Raw genomic sequence first — 24285 nt, forward strand, 5'->3', positions numbered from 1 at the left:
GCAGCGTTTGTCTGCTGCGTAAAACTCACGACATGTCCTATACTTGCCCGTGTTTCGCGCAGCACACACCCATTGAAGTCAACGAAAGCACTTCCGGGTGATGCGCGTGATTCGCGCTACAGTTGTTAAAGAAGTGAAGTGAAGGGAAACATAAAAGCCCCTCCTTCTTTACTGTTTTGTAACATAAAAACAGAGTGTCATAATGATGCCGGCTGCGCGAAAATCACGCAGCCACACACCATATACAGATGCCACACTGAACTTTTGCGCGCGCAAAACGCAGCGTTTTTTGAGCGCCCAAAATGGACACGTTCGTGTGAATAAGGCCTAATGTTGAGATTCCCCCGCAGCGCCACAGCCAAATGCTCCATAACCAACACGTGCAGCAGGGGCAACAAGGGACAGCCCTGTCTGGTGCTATTACTAATTAAGAACAGATCTTATAAGAGACAATTAACCTTCACTCGAGCCGCAGGTCTATTGTACAATGTCGTGATTTTTTTCCCATTAGAGCCGATTCTGACCTGAGCTAAGGTCCTGGGGAGGAACACACAATGCACCCAATCAAACGCCTTTTCGGCATCAACAGATAGTAAACATGCTGGCACTCGGTGCTTCTAAACGTAAGGTAAAAGAATAAGGGTCTTATTGGTATCGCCACGCGCCTCCCTTCCACCTACAAATCTCACGTGATCACAGACTAAGCTGGGTAGCAATGGAGAGAGACGAGAGGCAATCATCTTAGCATAAATATTTACATCCACATTGATCAAGGAGATAGGACTAAAGTTGGCGCATGTCGTGGGGTCCTTACCCGCTATAGGAAGAAGGGTTATGCACACCGCCTTCTAAATTGACTGCATTATTGATACAGTAAAGACCTGTTCACATCTGCATCGGTTCCGTTGATGGCTTCTGTCAGACCTTTCCATCAGGGGAACTCATGAACGCAAACCAAATGGAAACCATAGCTTTCCGTTTGCATCACCATTGGGGATGGACCAGTGAGGGACCATGGAGAGCAATGGTAATGTTTACATTGCAAATGGTTTCCTTAGTCTCCGTTCCGTAAGATTTGTTTTTTTGGCGGAAACAATAGCACAGTTGACTGCGCTATTGAATCTGTCCAAAAAGCAGACGCCTTATGGAACAGAGGCAAACGAAAACCATTTCCAATGGAAACATTACCATTAAAATCAATGGTAATGCAAACGGAAAGCTATGGCTTCCGTTTAGTTTGCGTTCATGGGTTTCCCTGATGGAAAGATCTGACGGAAGCCATCAATGGAACCCTGACGCAGATGTGAACACACCCTTACTGTATCAATAATGCAGTCTATTTAGAAGGTGGTGTGCAGAGAACTGCATCACTGTTTTCTAGCTCGTCCAGGAGTGTTGGAAAACCCTAAGGATATGTCCCCCCTCTTACACAAAAAAATGATCTATATACACACAGTTATTAAATCATACCACTAAACCAGATGAAATATTACATGCATACTGTTACTGAATAATACACCTGTACTGTTACTGAATAATACTGACACACCATACACCCATACTGTTACTGAATAATACCCCCATATTGTTACTGAATAATAACCCCATACTGTTTGTAATGACGAGGTAGGGAGACAGACAGGTGAGCCCTAATCTACCCGCCACTCAGTCCCTGCCTACTTGCAATGACCCGTCCTAGGCGACGGGGTACAACTGGGCGACGGTCCCTACGCTCAGTAAGTGCACGACAGACAAACAGACAAGGGTACACAGAAGCTAGGGAAATGGGGCAGTTGCCCACGGAGACACCGTGAGCAACGAGAGTAGTGAATGAGACGAGTATAACACATAGTGACTGAATAATACCCCCATACTGAATAAAAACCACTATAAAAAAGACCAATATTACCACCATGTAGTGACCATATAGTGGTAGATGCCAGTTATACACAGGAGCTCTGCAGACCATATAAGTGATTACAGCATATTTATATCTACTGACTCACAGGTGATGTTTTCTCGGATTAAAGTCGTTCACTTCCCCTTTTTTTCTCCATCCGGCCCATCTACTGTGACTATTCCAGCCACGACTCGTCTCTGCAGAATTTGACACACCGATATGTTGGTTTCTCGCTTTTCAAGCATCCTCCCCACCTATACCCCATCCTCTAAACAAACTCGTAAGCTACAGTGCCCCAGATAGTAATAATGACCCCTTAGTGCTCGACACAATAAAAGTGCCCCATCAGTAACCGTGCCCTCTTTGGGCCTCCACAGTAATAATGCCCCCTTTGTGCCTCCTGTAGATAGCACCACACGCAGCCCTCCTTTAGATAGTGCCACACAACCCCCCTCAATAGATAGTGCCACACAGCCCCTCTTGTATATAGTGCCCCACAGCCCCTCGTGTGTGTGTATATATATATATATATATATATATATATATATATATAATGCCACACAGTCTCCCTCTCTTGTGTATATATAGTGCCACACAGCCCACCCTAGTATAGTGCCACACAGCCTCCCCCATTACATAGACTCACAGGCCCCCCTTGTACATAGTGCCACACAACCCCCCTTTGTATATAGTGCTACACAGCAACCCTCCCTGTATATTGCCCCTAAAGCCCCCTCCCTTTTATATAGTGCTACACAGCAATCTCCCCCTGTATATTGCCACACAGCCCTCTCCCTTGTATATAGTGCTACACAGCCCCCCGTTTATATATAGTGTCACACAGCGCTACTCCCCAACCCCTTGCATATAGTGTCACATGGTGCTCCTCCCCCCTTGTATATCATGTCACACAGCACTCCCCCCTTGTATATAGTGTCACACAGCACTTCCCCCTGTATATCGCCACACGGGCCCCCAAAAACAATAATTTGTACTTACCTTGCCCGTTCCCGCGAAGGAAGGGAGCGATGCAAAGCCTCTGGGTAGGACGCATGCGTAGACCGGCGTGATGTAGTGAGGTCATCACACCGGCCTGCGCAGGGATTCTTCCCAGCGCCTATAGCATTAATTTGTATCTGCGTCCTGAGGACGAACATACAAGTGGATGTGGCTGTCGCTAGCACTGGGGCCCCCTCCCGTGCCACCCGGCCCATACATGTTATAGGCTGGGCAGCGAGGGCCCCATAGCAGCCGCGGGCTGGGGGCCTTAAGAGGATGGGGACCCTGGGCAATTGCCCAGTTTGCCCCCCCCTAACGCCGGCCCTGCACAGAGTTAAAGACTTTCGCTAAGAACGGAGCAAGCTGTTCTCGAAATGTTTTATAGCACCTATTGTTGAAACCATCAGGCCCTGGACTTTAACCCACCAGGAAATCCTTAACACCTTAAAGTCCAAGCCGTTTTTGTTATTTTTTATTTTTGTTTTTCACTCCCCGCCTTCTATATGCCATAACTTTTTTTTATTTTTCCTTCAATTGAAGCAGTGTGAAGGCTTGATTTTTGTGGGAAGAGTTGTAGTTTCTATTGGCACCATTTATAGTACCATATAATGTACTGGAAAACTGAAAAAAAATTCTTCTGCGATTCCTCCATTTTCTTTTGAGTTTCAATTTGTACGTCTTTCACCGTGCGGTAAAAATGAAACATTTCCTTTATTCTGCTGGTCAATACGATTATGGTCACACCAAATTTTATATAGGTTTTTTAATTTTTTACTATTACAAAGAAAAAACAATTTGTAAGAAGAATTTTATTTTATTTTTTTCCATATTCTGAAAGCTATTTGTGGCTTGAGCTGTGGTTTCTATTGGTATATACTACTTTTTGATCAATTTTTTTTTATTACATTTTTTTCACCACTAAGTTGACCGAAAAACAGCCATACTGGCTTTTTATTTTATTTTTATGACGTTCATCGTGCGTATATACCATTCTCCCATATGGAATTGTCACGTTTATAAATTGTATCTATTGGGCACAGGTAGGAGGTCTATCTCCCATCCATCTGATCGCAATAGCTTTTCGAGCAAAAAATAATGATTCCCTAAGGAAGATCCTGGTATAATGTAACCATATCGACTCATCTAATAGACCCAGAAGATAAACCTCAGGGGTGAAAGGCACCGGGATCCCCAGAAGAGATGGAAACTTCGATATTACATCCCCCCCAGTATAACTGAATATATGAGCAGTCCCATGCCATATGCCAGAAGTCAGCCTGTGGTTCCGAACACCTATGACATCTAGTGTGTGGGAGTCTTCCCATTTTATGGAGACGTGTTGGGGTCAAGTAGCATAAATGTAAAAAGTATAGTTGAGTTTATTGCAGGAGATACAGAAAACGGAGACGCCAATGTCTCCTCCCATTCCTCCACAGATAAACCTGGAATAAGGGATCTCCATTTAGTCTCAGAGACAAACTGTGTAGAGTCCAATTTGTGTCCCAAAAGATATGTGTAGAATGCGGATATGATGCCCCTAGTGCCTTATGTTACAAATATGCCAATCAAGGGATAGTCAGACATTGGGCATGATATACCCGGAAACTGGCTTCGGAGAGCATGCTTAAATTGCAAATATCAGTAAAATGATGAGTGGTATGTGATAAAATTCCTGTATCTGTGTAAATGATCGAAGAGTCCGATCACTGTACACATCCCCCAAAGTCTCAACACCATGTGAAGACTAAAACAGAGAATCCGTAAGCAAAGAGATATGAGAATAAATAGGGTTCCCCCAGAGAGGCACCGTAGGATGAAGGCTGTGGTGAGAGATCTCCTTACCCGCCCTCCATACCTGAACAGCCAACTTGTGAAGTAGCAGTAAACGGCGAAGAAACAGTCCTGGCTTCTCCAGGACAGGACATAATTTACCCATCCCCAAATAGTGCGCTAGGTAATATACAACAGTGCTTGGAGTAAGATGTTGAGTCCAGACATGAAGGAAGCGTAGTTGGCCAGCCAAGAAGTATAAATAAAAGTCTGGAAGGGGCATGCCCCCTGAGTTTTCGGCCCCTGTAAAATATTCACACTCCATTTATCTCTGGATTTACCCAATACAAATGAGGTCAACAGGGACTGTAATTTGGAGAAAAAGGACCTAGGAATGGGACCTGAGGCATGTTCAAGGAGGTATAAGCCTTTCGGGAGGAGAATTATTTTGATTAAGTTGATGCGTCCAGGAACAGACAGAGGCAAAGCACCCCCAATCTTACATTTGGATTCAGTATACTCTAGCAGAGGGTAAATATTTTTCACATGGGATTTATTAGCACATTTAGTAATATAAATACCTAGATATTTAAAATCCTCCACCACTGGTAGGTTATGGCACTCAGGAGGCCAATCAGATTCCCATAAGGGCATCAAAGATTTGCCCCAGTTTATGTGGAGGCCCGAAAATGGTGCAAATGTATCCAAGAGATGAATAGCTCTACAGAAGGACACATCCGGGTCTGCCATAAATAAAATAAGATGATCTGCATATAAGCCAACGCGATCCTCCCTCTCCCCACAAGAAATCCCACGGAAAATAGTATCTTGTCGTATGCGAACTGCCAAAGTTTCAATTGCCAATGCAAACAGCATTGGCAATAAGGGACACCCCTGACGTTTACCCCTTCCTAAATTGAAAAATGAGGAGCATTGACCATTAATTAAGAGGTTAGCCTTTGGTTTCTTATTCAGAATAGATATCCACCTATTAAATTGAGGGCCAAAACCAAATTTCTTAAGTACTGTAACTAAGTAAGGCCATTCTACTGAGTCGAATGCTTTAGCTGCGTCGAGGGAAGCCGTGGCCCACTTTTCATTATTAGCACTACCCAACTGAGCTATGATGTGTACCCTGCGGATGTTTTCCATTGTGCTTTTACCAGGCATAAAGCCTAACTGATCAGAGTGAATAATGCTGAGAATAGCAGAATTAAGATGGTTAGCCAGTATTTTGGTCAATATCTTGTAATCCACATTCAAGAGGGATATAGGCCTATATGAGCCACAATCTAAGGGATTCTTATCAGGTTTCAGGAGCACCACAATTGTAGCCTCCTATGGAGATTCTGAGAGCTCGTTTGAAGGAAGCGCCTCCTGAAACATATCAAGGAGAGTAGGACCCATGATCTCTAAGCATCTAGCATATACCTCCAGTGGGAGACCATCAGGTCCGTTTGGCTTACCTTGATAGGAGATCAGGATAGGATACCTGACCAGTTGCACGTTTTTATAGGCTGTAATATTGGTACTGCCAACTCCCTTATTGTGTGGGAAACATTGAAGGCTTACCTTCTTGGATGCCTTAAATCCTCTATTTCTTTTATTAAGAGGGAATCTGCTCAACATGAGGGGAGGTTGGCACAGAATTGTTCGACTAAAGAGCAAACATTTATCTTAGATCCCAGCGATTCCAACAAAGAGGCATGGTTGAGCTTAGGTCACCAATACTTAATGCTACTGAAAGACAAGGCACAACGGAAGCTATTCTCTAAGCAGGCCTAGCGACTGCCACAGAGACGGATTGTGTGCCAAAAATATAGTCTATACGTGACAAAGCTCCTCTCCCCGGTGTATAACAGGAGTATTGCCTCTCAGAAACATACCTACTCCTCCATAAGTCCACCCACCCCACTTCATCTAGGAATTTCTATAAAGCCGTAGATTCAGGAGGGGCAGCATTTACACTCTGCAATGCCTGTAACCAGGGCTGGCTCAAGGTTTATATGGGCCCTTGGGCACCACAGACTTAGTGGGCCCCTCTGCGGGGAAACTCACGGCGGCAGTAAAATGCCAAAAATCATCACTTTGTGCCCCCATTTAGACGTTAGGCCCTGTTTATGCCCCCATATAGAAGTTAGGCCCCCAGTTTGTACTCCAATAAATTTAGTTCCCTCTGTAGATAGTGCCACGCAGCCCCCCCCTCCCAAGTAGTCCCACACAGCTCCTGACGTCACTGTCTATATATGGACAGTGTTGTCAGGGGCAACTCCAGATCCATTGTCCCGGGCAGAGCACTACTAGCACTCTGCCTAGGAGTGGCGTAGATAAAGGCTCATAGGCCTTGGTGCAAGTATTTAGCTTAGGCCCTCCTACCCTACACCACCAGACCCCTGTGCACGCCTATGCCCAGCTCCCTTGCCCGACAGACCCCATGAATGCCCCCACAGTATAATGCCCCCATAGCTGCCCCCACAGTATAATGCCCCCCACACAGTATAATGCCCCTATAGCTGACCAACACAGTATAATGCTCCCCATAGCTGCCCCCCACACAGTATAATGCCCCCATAGCGGACCACCAACACCACAGTATAATGCCCCCCATAACTGCTCCCACAGTATAAATCTACCACACCATATAATGCCCCCATAGCTGCCCCCACACAGTATAATGCCCCCATAGCTGCCCCCACAGAGTATAATGCCCCCATAGCTGATCACCAGAGTATAAATCCAACACACAGTATAATGCCCCCCACACAGTATAATGTCCCCATAGCTGCCCCCACACAGTATAATGCTCCCCATAGCTGACCACCACAGTATAATCCTCCCCGTAGCTGCCCCACACAGTATAATGCCCGCCATAGCTGCACCATACAGTATAATGCCTGCCATAGCTGCACCATACAGTATAATGCCCGCCATAGCTGCACCATACAGTATAATGCCCCCATAGCTGCACCATACAGTTTAATGCTCCCCATAGCTGCACCATACAGTATAATACCCCCATAGCTTCACCATACAGTATATTGCCCCCCATAGATGCACCATACAGTATATTGCCCCCCATAGCTGCATCATACAGTATAATGCCCCCATACAGTATAATGCCCCATCAGCAGCTACAATAGGACCCCCCTCCCCTACCTAGTATAAAACCCCCATATGTACCTAATAGAAAAATAACATCATAATTACTTACCTACCCCCGTTCCCACTACATGTGGAGGATCCTTCTCCTCCTCTGCACTGTGCTGTGAGTGACTCGGTGCAGACCGGCACAATGACGTTACGACATCGTGCCTGCCTGTGCCAAGCCTTAGTTGTAGACGGGACCAGCGCGGTCAGGCTAGGACACTGCTCTGGTCCTGGCATCGCTGTCCATATTCACTGTCCATAAAAGGACAGCAATGTTAGGGGCTTTCCCAAGGATGGAGTCCCGGAGCAGGGCCAGTAGCGCTCTGCCTGGGACTCCTTAACAACGGCAGCATCAGCACACACACACACACACACACACATACCCCGCCACACATACGTACGTACCCCTGAGCCTAGAACTCTACTATATATCAATATATATGAGATAGATAGATGAATAGATATGAGATAGATAGATATGAGATAGATAAATATGCGATAGATATGAGAGATAGATATTTGAAAAAAAGTGTTTTATTATTACTATTCCCCCTCTCCTGACAGCCCTCCAGGAGAGGGAGAAGTTACAGCAGGTATGCGGGGGTGGGCACGCGACGAGGGGTGCCGACAAGGGGGGTGTTTATTTCACATATGCAGCTGTGCCACACACAAACACCCACCCCCCACACGCACCCCCGCCACAAACATGAAAAGAACACACATACTCACACCTACATTACCTGCAGTGCGGCCTGTCTCCAAAATGGCACCAGCTTTTCCCCTATAAACCAGCTTCTATCCTGGTCGCTCTGAACTGCTCATGCGCAGTACGGAGCTAGACGGCAGAAGCACAGGACATACGAACGGGAGCCGTTCATATGGCCTGTAGCTGCCATATTTCATCTGTGTGTGTGTGTGTGTCGTGAAGAGACCCATATACAGAGCAGAAATAAAAAATGGCAGGCCCTACACCGTGTTCCAAATTATTATGCGCATTGGATTTAAGTATCATAAACATTTAATTATTAGTTTTTCAATTAAACTCATGGATGGTATTGTGTCCTAGGGCTCTTTGGATCATTGTAATCAATCTCAGACACCTGTGATAATTAGTTTTCCAGGTGTGCGAAATCGAAGGAAAACTATTTAAGAAGGACGTTCCACATTATTAAGCAGGCCACAGGTTTCAAGCAATATGGGAAAGAAAAAGGATCTCTCTGCTGCCGAAAAGCATGAAATAGTGCAATACCTAGGACAAGTGGATGGTTGGTGAATGGAATCATGGGGAGGGAAGCCCCTTTAGGGTCCCTGACGGTGTGAAAATGACCTCTGCAAAGTACGTAGAGTTTATGACTGACCACTTTCTTCCGTGGTACAAAAAGAAGAACCGTGCCTTCCGTAGCAAAATTATCTTGATGCATGACAATGCACCATCTCATGATGCAAAGAATACCTCTGTGTCATTGGCTGCTATAGGCATAAAAGGAGGGAAACTCATGGTGTGGCCCCCATGTTCCCCTGACCTCAACCCTATTGAGAACCTTTGGAGCATCCTCAAGCAAAATATCTATGAGGGTGGGAGGCAGTTCACATCAAAACAGAAGCTCTGGGAGGCTATTCAGACATCCTGCAAAAATATTCAAGCAGAAACCGTCCAAATACTCACAAATTCAATGGATGCAAGAATTGTGAAGGTGATATCAGAGAAGGGGTCCTATGTTAACATGTAACTTGGCCTGTTAAGTTTCTTTGATTGAAAGAGCTTTTGATTTCTGTAAATATGAACTCCTGATGCTGCAAATTCAACAAATTACCATTTTAGTTTTCTTTACAACCTTTAAAATGTTTTGATCTCTGTTGTGCATAATTTGAAACAGTGCATTTTGAGTTTTTTACTTCTAAAAAAAAATCTGTTATCATTAGGAGATTTGTTCAATAAAATTTGCATTATACTCCAACGGTTGATGGCTTGAAGATTATATTGGCTGTCATTTGCATCGACTATTTAGGAAAATCAGCGAAAAATAACATTTGCATAATAATTTGGAATGCGGTGTATAGTTATATTTTACCTATACTGTAAAAAACAAACAGGCTGGGAGGGCAAAAACACTTAATTTTAAGGAGGCCAATTTCCCCAGGATGAGGGCTGCAATTCAGAATATAGACTGGGAAGAACTAATGTCAAATAATGATACAAATGATAAATGGGAGATTTTCAAATCTACTTTGGGTAATTATACTGCAAAATTTATTCCTATAGGTAACAAGTATAAACTACTAAAATGAAACCCGACATGGCTTAAACCTTCTGTAAAAAGGGCAATACATGACAAAAAAAGGGCATTTGAAAAATACAAATCTGAGGGTACAGCTGTAGCCTTTGTAAAATATAAAGAGCTTAATAAAATCTGTAAAAAGGTAATAAAATCGGCAAAAATACAAAATGAAAGGCAGGTGGCCAAGGATAGTAAAACAAATCCCAAAACATTATTCAAGTATATAAATGCAAAAAAGCCAAGGTCTGGACATGTAGGACCCCTAGATAGGGGTAATGGGGAGTTGGTCACAGGGGATCAAGAGAAGGCAGAGTTACTAAATGGGTGCTTCACTTCTGCATATACAACAGAAGAAAGAGCAGCTGATGTAGCTGGTGCCAGTGCTGTTAATATATCAGTTGATATACTGAATTGGATGAATGTAGATATGGTGCAAGCTAAATAAAATAAATGTACACAAGTCCTCGGGACCAGATGGGTTACACACTAGAGGTCTTAAGGAACTTAGTTCAGTCATTTCTGTCCCCCTCTTCATAATATTTAGAGATTCTCTAGTGACTGGTATAGTGCCAAGGGACTGGCGCAGGGCAAATGTGGTGCCTATTTTAAAAAAAGGGCTCTACATCTTCCCTGGGTAATTATAGACCAGTAAGCTTAACATCCATTGTGGGGAAAATGTTTGAGGGGCTATTGAGGGACTATATAAAGGATTATGTGACAAAAATAGTATTACAAGTGACAGCCAGCACGGTTTTACTAAGGACAGAAGTTGTGAAACCAACCTGATTTGTTTTTATGAAGAGATGCGCAGAAGCCTAGACAGAGGGGCCGCTGTGGATGTAGTGTATTTGGACTTTGCAAAGGAATTTGACACCGTCCCGCATAGACGTCTAATGGGTAAATTCAGGACTATAGGTTTAGAAAGTATAGTTTGTAATTGGATTGAGAATTGGCTCAAGAACCGTATCCAGAGAGTTGTGGTAAATGATTCCTACTCTGAATGGTTCCCGGTTATAAGTGGTGTAACACAGGGTTCAGTGCTGGGACAACTATTATTTAACTTATTTATTAATGATATAGAGGATGGGATTAATAGCACTATTTCTATTTTTGCAGATGTAGTAATGTTCAGTCTATAGAAGACGTTCGTAAATTGCAAGCTGATATGAACACACTAAGTGTTTGGGCGTCCACTTGGCAAATTAAGTTTAATGTAGATAAATGTAAAGTTATGCACCTGGGTACCAACAACCTGCATGCATCATATGTCCTAGGGGGAGCTACACTGGCGGATTCACTTGTTGAGAAGGATCTGGGTGTACTTGTAAATCATAAACTAAATAACAGCATGCAATGTCAATCAGCTGCTTCAAGGGCCAGCAAGATATTGTCGTGTATTAAAAGAGTTAAGGACTCATGGGACAGGTGTCGACGCCCATAGGTAATCAGTCTGCACCTGCTTCTATGTCTGTGAGACTGACTCCATCTTCCACCACCCAGGATGGCAGGCTTAGGAGTGGGAGAGCCTATCACAGCATGGCCAGACGGAGCTAGCTCCCGCCCTCTGTCTATTTATACCTGCCTTTCCTGTTCCTCCTTTGCTTGTGATTCTTCTCTGATGGTTTCCTGGCCCTGCTGCAGCTTCTTGAACTACTGATCCTCTGCTTGTTATTGACCTTGGCTTTACTGACCACTCTTCTGCTCTGCATTTTTGTACCTCGCTCATCTCCTGGTTTGACTCGGCTTGTTCACTTCGCTTGTTGCTCACGGTGTCCCCGTGGGCAACTTCCCCATTTCCCTGGCTTCTTTGTACCCTTGTCTGTTGTGCACCTATTGAGTGTAGGGACCGTCGCCCAGTTGTACCCTGTCGCCTAGGGCGGGTTGTTGCAAGTAGGCAGGGACTGAGTGGCGGGTAGATTAGGGCTCACTTGTCTGTCTCCCTACCCCGACATTACAACAGGGATGTAATATTACCACTTTACAAAGCATTAGTGAGGCTTCATCTAGAATATGCAGTTCAGTTCTGGGCTCCAGTTCATAGAAAGGATGCCCTGTAGTTGGAAAAAATACAAAGAAGAGCATCGAAGCTAATAAGGGGCATTGAGAATCTAAGTTATGAGGAAAGATTAAAAGAACTACACCTATTTAGCCTTAAAAAAAGACGACTAATGGGGGACATGATTAACTTATATAAATATATTAATGGCACATACAAAAAATATGGTGAAATCCTGTTCAATGTAAAACACCATAAAAATACAAGAGGGCACTCCCTCCGTCTGGAAAAAGAAAGGTTCAACCTGCAGAGGCGACAAGCCTTCTTTACTGTGAGAACGGTGAATTTATGGAATAGTCTACCACAGGAGCTGGTCGGCTTTAAAAAAGGCTTAGATCATTTCTTAGAACAAAAAAATATTAGCTACTATGTGTAGAAATTTTTTACTTCCCCTTTCCCATCCCTTGGTTGAACTTGATGGACATGTGTCTTTTTTTAACCGTACAAACTATGTAACTATGTAACAGCTTGAGGAAGACATGGAAAATAGATCCAGGCAGGAAATTTCCGTATAAGAGGTCTGTCGGAGAATGTTTCGGATTTGGAAACTGCGATACTTGATCTTTTCAAACAGCTTCTTCCTGATTTATGTTAACGATATTTTGACATCGACAGAGTGCATGGGGCACTTGCTGCTCCCCGTACGAATGGTCTGCCCAGAGATGTGCTGGTGAAGCCTCATCATTATTCTGTGAAGGAAAGGGTCCTGAAAGCTTCCAGGTCCTCAGAGCAGACTGCGTAGCTGCGACATACGGATCTTTGCTGATTTGGCTCCTCGTATGATCCAGAGGCGTCATTCATTAAAACCTCTCCTCCAAATCCTGATTCATCACGAGATCAGATATTGATGGGCCTTCCCTTTTCGTCTTACATTTTACTACCACAATCGGTCCCACAGCTTTGTTTCTTTCCGAGAGGATATTTTTGAACGCTTGGGTCTTATTTTCGAAGGATGGCACGCCCCCGCGGAGGAAATCGCCACCGCCTACTTCCTCCTCTGCTATAGCATGTCTTCAGCCGCTTTGGAGTTCTAGATCTTTGGCCCGACCCTCAGCTTCTAATGCCTGAGCTTGCCAATCCTTGATGTCATCTGGATACACTCCTCATGGGATCCTGCGACTGGAACTTTCTTCTCATACAGATTCCCTTTAATGCTTGCTATTAATGTTTATTTTCACATTGCTTTTGCCTTTATTCTAGTGGTATTTTTTGCTGTTGTCTTTCAGCTAGATAATGGGCTGAGCTAGTGAGAGCTGGCCCTTCCGTTGGGTGATGGCATGCCCTCCTTGGGATCTTGAGAGACCCCACTGATATTGTATTGTTCTTGGGGTGGGGCGCTCTACACATCCCTTATGGCCGTTTGGGCGTTGTTCTACATCTTGCTATATGTACCAAAATAACATCTATTTATTGTCCTTTTTTTTAAACTTTTGCTTGCCTCCCCTTCTTTCCTGTCCCCTTCTGACGGTCAGGTGTCTTCGATATTGCGATGACTGTGAACATTTAGGCCATGGCTGATCCACAGTCCTCCTTTAGCATTGTCACTCACAATGTTCAAGGCCTCAATTCCCCGACTAAACGGCGCAATACTTTTCAAACATATAAGTCCTTGCATTGTGATGTTGTGTTTTTACAGAAACTCCATTTCTCTACTAGCTCTTGTCCTAAACTTATGCATAATCATTATCCTTTGTATTACATAGCGGCTGCCGCAGAAAAGAAGAGAGGAGTGTGAATCTTTTTTTAAAGAAATCTTCCCTTCACACATCAAACCACGGTGGCAGATCCTGAGGGCAGGTATTTGCTCGCGAATGGTACACTACAGGACACACAGGTCACGTTTATCTATTGCACCAAACGAAGGACAAATACTTTTTTTAATGTCATGTTTAGACACTTATTTCCTCACCTCCTTGGTAAGGTATTTTTGGGTGGGGATTCTAATGTAGCATTGGATCACCTCCTTGACAAAACACTCACATGTCCCTCCTCCCTTTGGCCCCCCCCTAAACAAGGGTTGCAATTAGCCAAACTTTTACACTCCCATGACTTTGTTGATGCTTGGAGATCTGCTAATCTCTCTACCAGAGATTATACCATTTACTCTCATGCCCATTCATCTTACTCTCGTATAGACCATCTATTCCTTTCATCTCAGGTCTTAAATGCCTACTTTGTGCCAAAATACATCCCATTTCGTGGTCAGATCATGACTTGGGGTTGCTTACATTGGATTGCTTCTGGCTTAAACCTAGGTCTAGCTTATGTCGCTTGAATGAATCCCTCCTGACCAACCCCCTGTCACGTAGGGTTCGTGGACCCACTGTGCCATACTGCCTTGGCGGTACGGCAGATGGCCAACAGGGCGCAGGTTAAAGTCTATAGTTCGTATAGGGTACCTGTGGCAGCTCGGACAGTAGCAAAGCAGGCTCCACAGACGTCAGGCGTGGTGAAGCAGGAGAGGCGTGGTATACAGCACAGCACGACACTGGCTCAGCAGGGCACACGACCAGGATAGCACGGGATACAGGTAACAGGAACACGCTAGGAGACCATCGCATAGACAAACTTAGGGTACGACAATAACGCTCAGGCATAGAAGCAAGGGGCCGAACCCCTCTTATAGTCCAGGGCACTCATGGGCAAATAGTTCATTAAAGTCGGGTGAGCGCTGCCGCTTTAAGAGCGGGCAGAAGCGTGCGTGCGCACCCAACGGGATCTGGCCAAGGTGAGTGGAAGTGAGCGCTGGCGTCTCCTGAGGAGACTGGGGCCAGCATTCGCCGACCCATGGCTGCGGCCGTCAGGGGGTGAGTGAACCTGACGCCCCACAGCCACAGACATGACACCCCCAAATATTCAAAGAACTTACCACGGAACTTGAACAGTATTTCCAACTTAACTGTGCGACTGACACTTCCCCGGCAATTAATTGGGAGGCCCACAAAGCTACCCTTAGAGGGAAACTTATTCAGATTGCCTTGCGTCTAAAAAGAACTCGAGACCAAACTCTTAATGATAAGGAAGCGACTTACTTAGCTTTAATTAGACAGCAGAAGGCGGACACTAACCTTGATTAGCGGTCTAAAATTGAGGAGGCCCGTACTGAGCTTAACTTATGCTTTACAACTATAACAGAACATCACATCCGATGGACGCAATACAGTTTTTTTTGTCCAAAGTGACAAACCCGGCACCCTAATTTCATGGTCCCTAAACTAAGGCTAGCAAAAAGTTATCTCACGCAGCACCCTAAAGAAGTTCTCAATAGGTTCTTTTCATTCTATTCCTCCCTGTATAAATCCCCTCTCCAACTAGATGAAACAAAAGCTGAAACATTATTTAAGGATATCTCCTTGCCCGTATTATCAGACCCCCACAGGGATAATATGGAGGCCCCTATATCGACTCAGGAAGTCCTGGCTGCGATAAAAATCCCTTAAATCAGCTAAATCCCCAGGACCCAATGGGTTCTCTCTCTATTATAAAACATTTCAGATGTTTGGCCCCTCACCTCGTCCTCCTATTTAATGCTTTAAGGGAGGGTATTCCTCCTGGACCCGAAGCTCTCAGGGCGTACATTTCTGTGATACTGAAGCCAGGTAAAGACCCCACTTCTTGTCAAAACTATAGGCCGATATCTCTAATTAATGTTGACATGAAGATCCTCACTAAAATCTTGGCCACAAATCAATGCCTTTCTAGAACAATACATTCACCCTGATCAGGTGGGTTTCGTTCCAAACAGACAAGCAGCTGATCAGACTAGATGGATCATTTGATCTTATATAACTTGTTCGTTCACACTGGGATGGAACACGGAAGACGGGTGAACTATGCCTGTCACTGGATCTGCATGAGGCTTTCGACTCCCTGACCTGGGACTACTTATTTTTTGTCCTGAGGCGTTGGGAGTTTGGGGATACATTTATTACCCTTTTAAGAAGTCTATATTCGGCTCCATCTGCCCAGGTAATGATCAAGGAATTCTTATCAGACTGTATAACTATAGGCAGGGGAACGAGACGGGTGCCCTCTATCCGCTATTATTTTTGTCTTGGCTTTAGAGCCCCTGGCCCACCTGATCAGGATGAATAAATACATAAGGGGAATTGAGGTTGGGCGTCAGAGACATAAATGTGCACTTTATTCAGACGTCATCTTACTATTTTTTTTTTGTCCCCCCCTTACGTCCCTCCCGAATCTCTAGCACGTCTTAGACCAATTTTAAGTCTGAGGTTTTGAACATCAGCATGCCACATTTTATGGCCAAGTTGATACAATTGAACTTTGAGCTGAGATGGAGAGAAGACAAAATCTCATATCTGGGGATTCACCTCACTCCTTGTTATTCCACCCTTTTTCGCACAAATTTCCTCCCTCTCTTAACCAAAACAGACCTGTTACACTGGGCTTCTATGCCCCTTTCCTTGTTCAGTAGGATAGTAGCTGTTAAAATGACGGTTCTTCCCAGAATCTTATACTTCTTCCGCACTTTACCAATAGATGTCCCTGCCCCTTATTTAAAAGACCTTCAAAAGCTTATATTGTCCTTCGTTTGGGGTCCAAAACGATGTAGAGTCCCACAAAGTACTATGTATGCTCCTAAAGTATCTGGGTGTTTAGGCTTACCGAACCTCACTAAATACTACTATGCGGCTTGTCTGACACCTTTAGTCTTACTCCACAGTATAGGTAAACAACTGCGTTGGATTTCTATAGAACAGACTGCTACTCCTGATGTTCCTGTAGACCAGTTATGGCTGAAGCCCAAGCACAGACCACCTGTGTTATGTCCACTCCTCTCTTCTTCCTTGGCGCTGTGGAATAAATTGAGTCATAGGTTCCGGCTCTGTTCTGTGCATACACCTGCAGCTAGATTATTTGCTAATACTATTTTTACTCCTGGAATGCAACCGTCAGCATTTCAATGGTGGCTGGATAAAAATCTATACTGAATAGACAATTTTGTGATAGACTAGGCGTAAAACCCTGTAATTTTAACCAGTCCATCCACCACATGCCGGACTCTGAGATTTTTTGTTTTCACCAGATTCATCATTTTATGTCCTCATTTAAACCTGCTTCGGTTCTGCAGAATACTTCAGTATTTGAGAATTTATGTTTGAATAATTCTAGTGGTCATCATATATTGTCTAACATTTATTAATTTTTGGTTTCTCCGTCGGACAAGCTGTCATATATGTCTATGTGAGAGAGGGACTTACACATATCCTTTACTATTAGGGACTGGCAAGATATAAGCAGACCGCATCACTGGTTGAAGCCAATTATAAAGAATAACCGCCTTGTGTTCCCATAATAAGTCTTTTATTCTAGGGAAAAATGGAAAACATTAAAAAAAGTACACATATGTGGTATCACCGCATCTGTAACGACCCGAACTATAAAAATATCATGCTATTTTACCCGCACGGTAAACACAGTAAAAAAAATCAAATAAAAAAACAATTCCAGAATTGCTGTTTTTTGGTCACTACCCCTCCCAAAACAGAATTAAAAAAGTGATCAAAAGTTGCATGTCCACCAAAATTCTACCATTAAAAACTACAGCCCGTCCTGCAAAAAACATGCACTCCCACAGCTTTTTTTATGGAAAAATATGAAAAATCAGAATATGGCGACACAAAAAATAAATTATTTGAAACAAAAGTGATTTTATTGCGCAGACGCTGCAAAACATAAAAAAAACTATATACATATGATATCGCCATAATCGTATCGACCCGCAGAATAAAGTAAAATTGTCATTTATAGTGCACGGTGAACGCAGTAAAAAATAAAAACATTATCAGAATTGCTGGTTTTTGGAAAAAAAATCACACGTACCCCAAAATGGTACCAATAAAAACGACAGATTGTACCACAACAAATAAGCCCTCACACAGCTCTGGTGGAGAAAAAATAAAAACGTTCTGGCTCTCAGAATATGGCAATGCAAAGTGTGAAGTGTTCCAAAAGTGGATAAGAGTGGGAATCATTTATCAGTTAGACACTGGCCTCCTATATATGAATTATTATTTATTTAACGCATTAATATACCTCTTATTATGCCCTGATATACTCCGCACAGCTTACATATCAATGGGAATTTTTTGGTTAGAACCTAACCTTAAATGTGAGATTTATTTCACTTTTTAGCAATTTAAGATAGTGATACAAATGTATCCATAAAGTTCGTTCACTAGTGCTTGCGCACTTTACATTGACATATGTAATAAATTCGGATAGGACAAGGATGAGATGAGATTTAAATGGTTAATACCATCACATTCTAGTATTTATATTTTATTTTAGAATTTTCCTGGTTTTTATTTATTTTTATATTTTTATATATTTTTAAAAAAATATTATATTTAAATATTTTAGTTCCAAGTTGGGACCGGTACCCTCTTTGTCACAAAGTGTGTGCCAGGAACTGATGCAACATAAGCAGCTGCTCTATGAGATCCTCTATGTGAATCTCTGTGTATTACAGCTACTGCTGCTATAGATTTCTCTGTGTATTCCAGCTACTGCTGCTATAGATTTCTCTGTGTATTCCAGCAGTAGCTGCAGGTGCTCACTTCACCCCTAGATCAATGCCCTGAGGGGTTTAGTTCCCAGAAAGGGGTTACGTCTAAGCGATTTCTACAGTACTGGTACCTCAGGGACTGCAAATGCGACATGGCGCTCAAAAACCAATAAAGCAAAATCTGCATGCCAAGTAGCACTCCTGCCATTCTGAGCTCTGCGGTGTGTCCAAACAGCAGTTTATGACCACATATGGGGTGTTGCCGTACTCAGGAGAAATTGCTTTACAAGTTTTGGGGTGCTTTTTCTCCTTTATTCCTTGTGAAAATTAAAAAAATTAAACATTTTAGTGGAAAAAATAGAGTTTAATTTTCACAGCCGAATTCCAATAAATTCAGCAGTAAAACAGTGGGGTCAAAATGCCCACTATACCGCTAGATAAATTCCTTCAGGTGTGTAGATTCCCAAATGGGGTCACTTTTGCGGGGCTTGCACTGTTTTGGCCCCTTAGGGGCTTTGCAAATGTGACATGGCGCCCAAACCATTCCAGCAAAATCTGCGCACAAAAATCCAAATGGCACTCCTTCCCTTCCGAGCCCTGCCGGGAGTCCATACAGCAAATTATTACCACGTATGGGGTATTTCCATAATCGGGAGAAATTGCTTTACAAATGTTTGGGTGCTTTTTCACCTTTATTTCTTGTAAAAATTACAAATGTCTACGTTTTTTCAGAGAAAAAGTAGATTTTCATTTTTACAGACTAATTCCAATAAATTTAGCAGAAAACCTGTGGGGTCAAAATGCTAACTATACCCCTAGATACATTTCTTGAGGGGTGTAGTCTCCAAAATGGGGTCACTTTTGGGGGGGGTTTCCACTGTTTTGGCACAAGACCTCTTCGAACCTGACATGGTGCCTAAAATATATTCTAAAAAAAAAGGAGGCCCCAAAATCCACTAGGTGCTGCTTTGCTTCTGAGGCCTGTGCTTCAGTCCAGTAGGACACAAGGGCCATATGTGGGATATTTCTAAAAACTGCAGAATCTGGGCAATAAATATTGAGTTGCATTTCTCTGATAAAACCTTCTGTATTACAGAATTTTTTTTATTACAAATGAATTTTGGCAAAACAAAATGAAAATTGTAAATTTCACCTCTACTTTACTTTAATTCCTGTGAAACGCCTAAGAAGGTTAAGAAACTTTCTGAATGCGGTTTTGAATACTTTTAGGGGTGCAGTTTTTAAAATGGGGTGATTTATGGAGAATTTCTAATATAGAAGGCCCTCAAAACCACTTCAGAACTGAACTGGTCTCTGAAAAAATAGCGTTTTGAAATTTTCTTGAAAATGTGAGAAATTGCTGCTAAAATTATAAGCCTTGTAAAGTCCTAGAAAAATAAAAGGACTTTTAAAAAACTATGCCAACATAAGGTAGACATATGGCAAATGTTAACTAGTAACTATTTTGTGTGATTATACTATCTGTCTTACAAGCAAATACATATAAATTTAGAAAAAATAAAATTTTGGCAAATTTTATCTGAATTTTGGTGTTTTTCACAAATACACACTGAATATAGCGACCAAATTTTACCACTAACATAAAGTACAATGTGTCATGAGAAAACAATCTCAGAATCACTTGGATACATAAAAGCATTCTAAAGTTATTAACCACAGAAAATGACACTTCAGATTTGAAAAAATTGTCTGTGTCCTTAAGGGGTTAAGCATCCCCTTGAAAAGTGTTCAGACAAGGTGTTTCACTTCACATCAAATTTTTTATTATTATTCATTATTATTATTATCATCCATTATTATTATTATCCTTTACTTCTAAGTATTACCATATATATATATATATATATATATATATATATATATATTTTTTATCTGGATGCTTTTATTTATTTATTAATTGTCACATTCATGTAAATCTTCCACAACATATCTTGTAATGGTCCACATATTCATTCTTTGTTACTGCCTCTAGTAATGATCTTATCCTCCACATTTTCTCGATTCCGCTTATTTTATTCCTTAGTTCCGTATCCCTCACCAACGTTTCCCTTGGACTTGATCTTTTGCTTTTTTAGTTTGTCCCTCCTCTCTTGCCATAGTTTCTTCTCTTACCGAAGCCTCCATGACAACAGGGACGCTCTAGTTGCCTCAGCGCTTTTCATTGATCTGAGACTCACCTCAGTAACGGACCTTTTGTTTCCCCAATCCATTTTCCCCTTTTTTTTTTATTACTCTCTACCCACATCTAAGTCTTGTTTTGCTCCGCTCATCGATGCTGTTGTTCACCGCTCGCTGACTTGTGTTCTCATTTTCCGGCACAACATCTTATCATGTGTACAAATATGAATTATATTTATATAGCTATTTCTTTTGATTTTCATTTTATCCCTGCTTTATGTATCTATCTTTATGTATATTGATTTTGTGTTATATTGTGACTTCCTTTTGCGAGACTAAATGAACACAATTTCCCTTATCTCCTGTCAAACTGCCCTCTGACGTCAGAGAGCCGTTACTCTTCTGGGGTATTTTTTAAACAGTTGATACAATTTGACAACATTACATAAGTTGTGCTCACATGTCTAGTATGTTCAATGGCCTGAGGAAGACACTAGTGCAGTGTTGAAACGCATAGCCATATCAAGTCCTAATAAAGCTCTTATCTACTTTGTCAATACCGTGGATCTGGTTTGGTGTTAGCAGCACTATTTATGGTTTATTTTGCTCGTATTATTATTCTCCCCTGTGTGGCTTTTCTGATGTTCCCTAAGTTTGCCTTTAGTAATAAAACATTTCCCACATGCTGAACATGAATATGGTTTCTCCCCTGTGTGAATCCTCTTATGTACAACAAGACTTGATTTATCTGTAAAACATTTCCCACATTCTGAACATGAATATGGCTTCTCCCCTGTGTGAATTCTCTCATGTGTAACAAGATTTGATTTATTTGTAAAACATTTCTCACAATCTGAACATGAATACGGCTTTTCCCCTGTGTGAATTCTCTTATGTATAGCAAGATATGATTTTCGTGCAAAACATTTTCCACATTCTGAACATGAATACGGCTTCTCTCCTGTGTGACTTCTCTCATGTGTAACAAGACTTGATTTTTGTGTAAAAAATTTCCCACATTCTGAACATGAATAAAGCTTCTCTCCTTTGTGACTTCTCTGATGTTTAACAATATATGATTTATCTGTAAAGCACTTTCCACATTCTGAACATGAATATGGCTTTTCTCCTGTGTGACTTCTCTCATGTATAGCAAGATGTGATTTTCGGGCAAAACATTTCTCACATTCTGAACATGAATACGGCTTCTCTCCTGTGTGAATTCTTCCCTTTGTAAAACGACCTGAGATTTTTGTGGACTGTTTACCATATTGAAAGCTTTTACCCCCTTTCTGAGCTGTACTTGTGATAACAATCTGTGATTGGTCAGTAGAAGGTTCCTCGTGATTAGGGGAATTATATGATCGATCTGTACTGTGAAGTCCTGGATGTACATTAAGGGTAATGAGGTTTTCTTCTGAAGAATGCTGCATGATATCTTCATCTTCTACTTTATAATTTATTGATAACATGATGTTTCCCTCAGATTTCTTACTGGAGTTTTCTGTTAGAATTAGGATGAATTTCATTATCTTTTTTAAAACCACAAAGTAGACAAATTTATAACATTCATAGTAAGCTGAAAACACACAAATGCAGTTTTGATTCAGTTATTTTTTAATTAAAGCCGGAAGTGGATCCTGCAGGAATATGTAATTCCCAGGCTTTGGCAAAAAAAATAAACAAAAACCAAGAACTGTCAAAAAAACTACATGTGTGATTCCAGCCTTAAATAACTTTGATGAACAATATAAAATATATCACTGAAAAAGTCTGGGTTTCTGGTCAATACCTAGTCACCACTTTTATTACATAAACCTTGACTTAATAACACAAAAACATGTCAGCACAAGCTTACCTGGCAATCAAGCCTGTCCTCTACCAAAACATTTGGTCCTTCAATACCAATTGGTATTCACTATAATACAACAAAGCGACCCTCCCGTCCCGGGACATTTTTAATATGATAGTGTTTATGGAGTAACATTACCTGGTGCCCTTCAGTTGTGCCCCTCTGACGAGGATTTGCCGTTTTAGGGTCCCCTCTGTACTGTCCCAAAATGGCTTCTGAAACTACGAATCTGAGACCCTCCCACTGTTCTCGGATTGGCCAGAGCTGCTCATGTGAGCAGTTCCGTCCAATCCGTGAACAGAGGAAGTGTCTTAGACTCTGAGAAGTGCTATGGCCATTTTGAGACAACAAAGAGGGGACTCTAAAATGGCAGATCAACGGCAGAGGGTCACACCTGAAGGGCACTAGACAATATATTACTCCATATACCCTATCACATTTATAATTTTGTCCTGATCCCAGAGGGTCGCTTTAATAATTGTACTGACAATCTAACCTTAGCCATTGACTACATTTAACAAGATAATGTTCCATAAGACAAAGCACACATCTCAGGCTGAATTCATGGACATGACAATAAGGTCTGTATATCTTAATGTCTGAGCAGTCACCAGATCTCAATTTTATAGAACACATTTAGTGAAAAATGTAGTGAAATAGAGTGAGGTTATCAATCAGAATCTGTAATAAAGGTTTCCAGTAAATTGTTGAATTCATTCCACTAAGGCCTGCTTCACACGGCCGTGTTCGGACCGTATGTCGGTCATATTTCCTGGACCAAACACCATTCAGGTAGCCGGACTTCTAGAATCATAGTTATCTACAATGCTAGGTGTTCCTGCCACCCTGCAGGAATACTGTCCCATACTGCAATCCTGTTTTTAGTATAGTAGTCCCGCCGAGAGGCATTGACTTAAAGCATCATGGATGACTATGATGCTAGGAGTCTGGCTCTCTAAACTGTGTTTGGTATGTGAAATACGGCCAACATACGGTCCGAATAATAATAATCATGGATCTGAAATATTACCCCGAATATTTTTAAAAAACACATTGTTAGGGGAGATTCACACGAGCGTTGCGTTTTTGCGCGCGCAAACAACGCGGCGTTTTGCGAGCGCAAAAACCATTTGACAGCTGCGTGTGTCATGCGTGTCTGATGCGCGGCTGCGTGATTTTCGCGCAGCCGGCATCATAGAGATGAGGCTTGTCGACGCCCGTCACTGTCCAAGGTGCTGAAAGAGCTAACTCTTTCAGCAACCTTGACAGTGAATGCCGAACACAACAGCGAAAAACCTGTTAAAAAAAAAGATAAAGTTCCTACTTACCGAGAACTTCCCGGCCGTTGCCTTGGTGACGCGTCCTTGGTGACGCGTCCTTGGTGACGCGCCTCTCTTGACATCGGGCCCCACCTCCCTGGAAGACGCGGCAGTCCAAGTGACCGCTGCAGCCTGTGATTGGCTGCAGCCTGTGCTTGGCCTGTGATTGGCTGGAGCTGTCACTTGAACTGAAGTGTCATCCCGGGAGGTCGGACTGCAGGAAGGAGACAGGAGTAATCGGTAAGTTAGAACTTCGTTTTTTTTTACAGGTTCATGTATTTTGGGATCGCAA

General features: G+C 42.4%; 1 protein-coding gene and 1 pseudogene across 5 annotated transcripts in view; one reads left to right on the forward strand and one right to left on the reverse strand.

Moving 5' to 3' along the window:
- The window catches only part of LOC142656808 (uncharacterized), a 609035-nt pseudogene that overhangs the window by 455586 nt on the left and 129164 nt on the right, over window positions 1-24285 (forward strand).
- Window positions 20267-24285, reverse strand: part of LOC142666282 (uncharacterized) — a 55926-nt gene continuing 51907 nt past the window's right edge. For all 5 annotated transcript variants that reach the window (XM_075846523.1, XM_075846599.1, XM_075846303.1 and 2 more), the window contains one exon: window positions 20267-22326. In XM_075846523.1, coding sequence (XP_075702638.1) covers window positions 21410-22326 — 917 coding nt within the window. In that variant the 3' untranslated portion in view covers window positions 20267-21409. The remainder of the gene's footprint in view (window positions 22327-24285) is intronic.

This window comes from Rhinoderma darwinii, chromosome 1 (genome assembly GCF_050947455.1).
Source record: "Rhinoderma darwinii isolate aRhiDar2 chromosome 1, aRhiDar2.hap1, whole genome shotgun sequence".
Taxonomy (NCBI): Eukaryota; Metazoa; Chordata; class Amphibia; order Anura; family Rhinodermatidae; genus Rhinoderma; species Rhinoderma darwinii.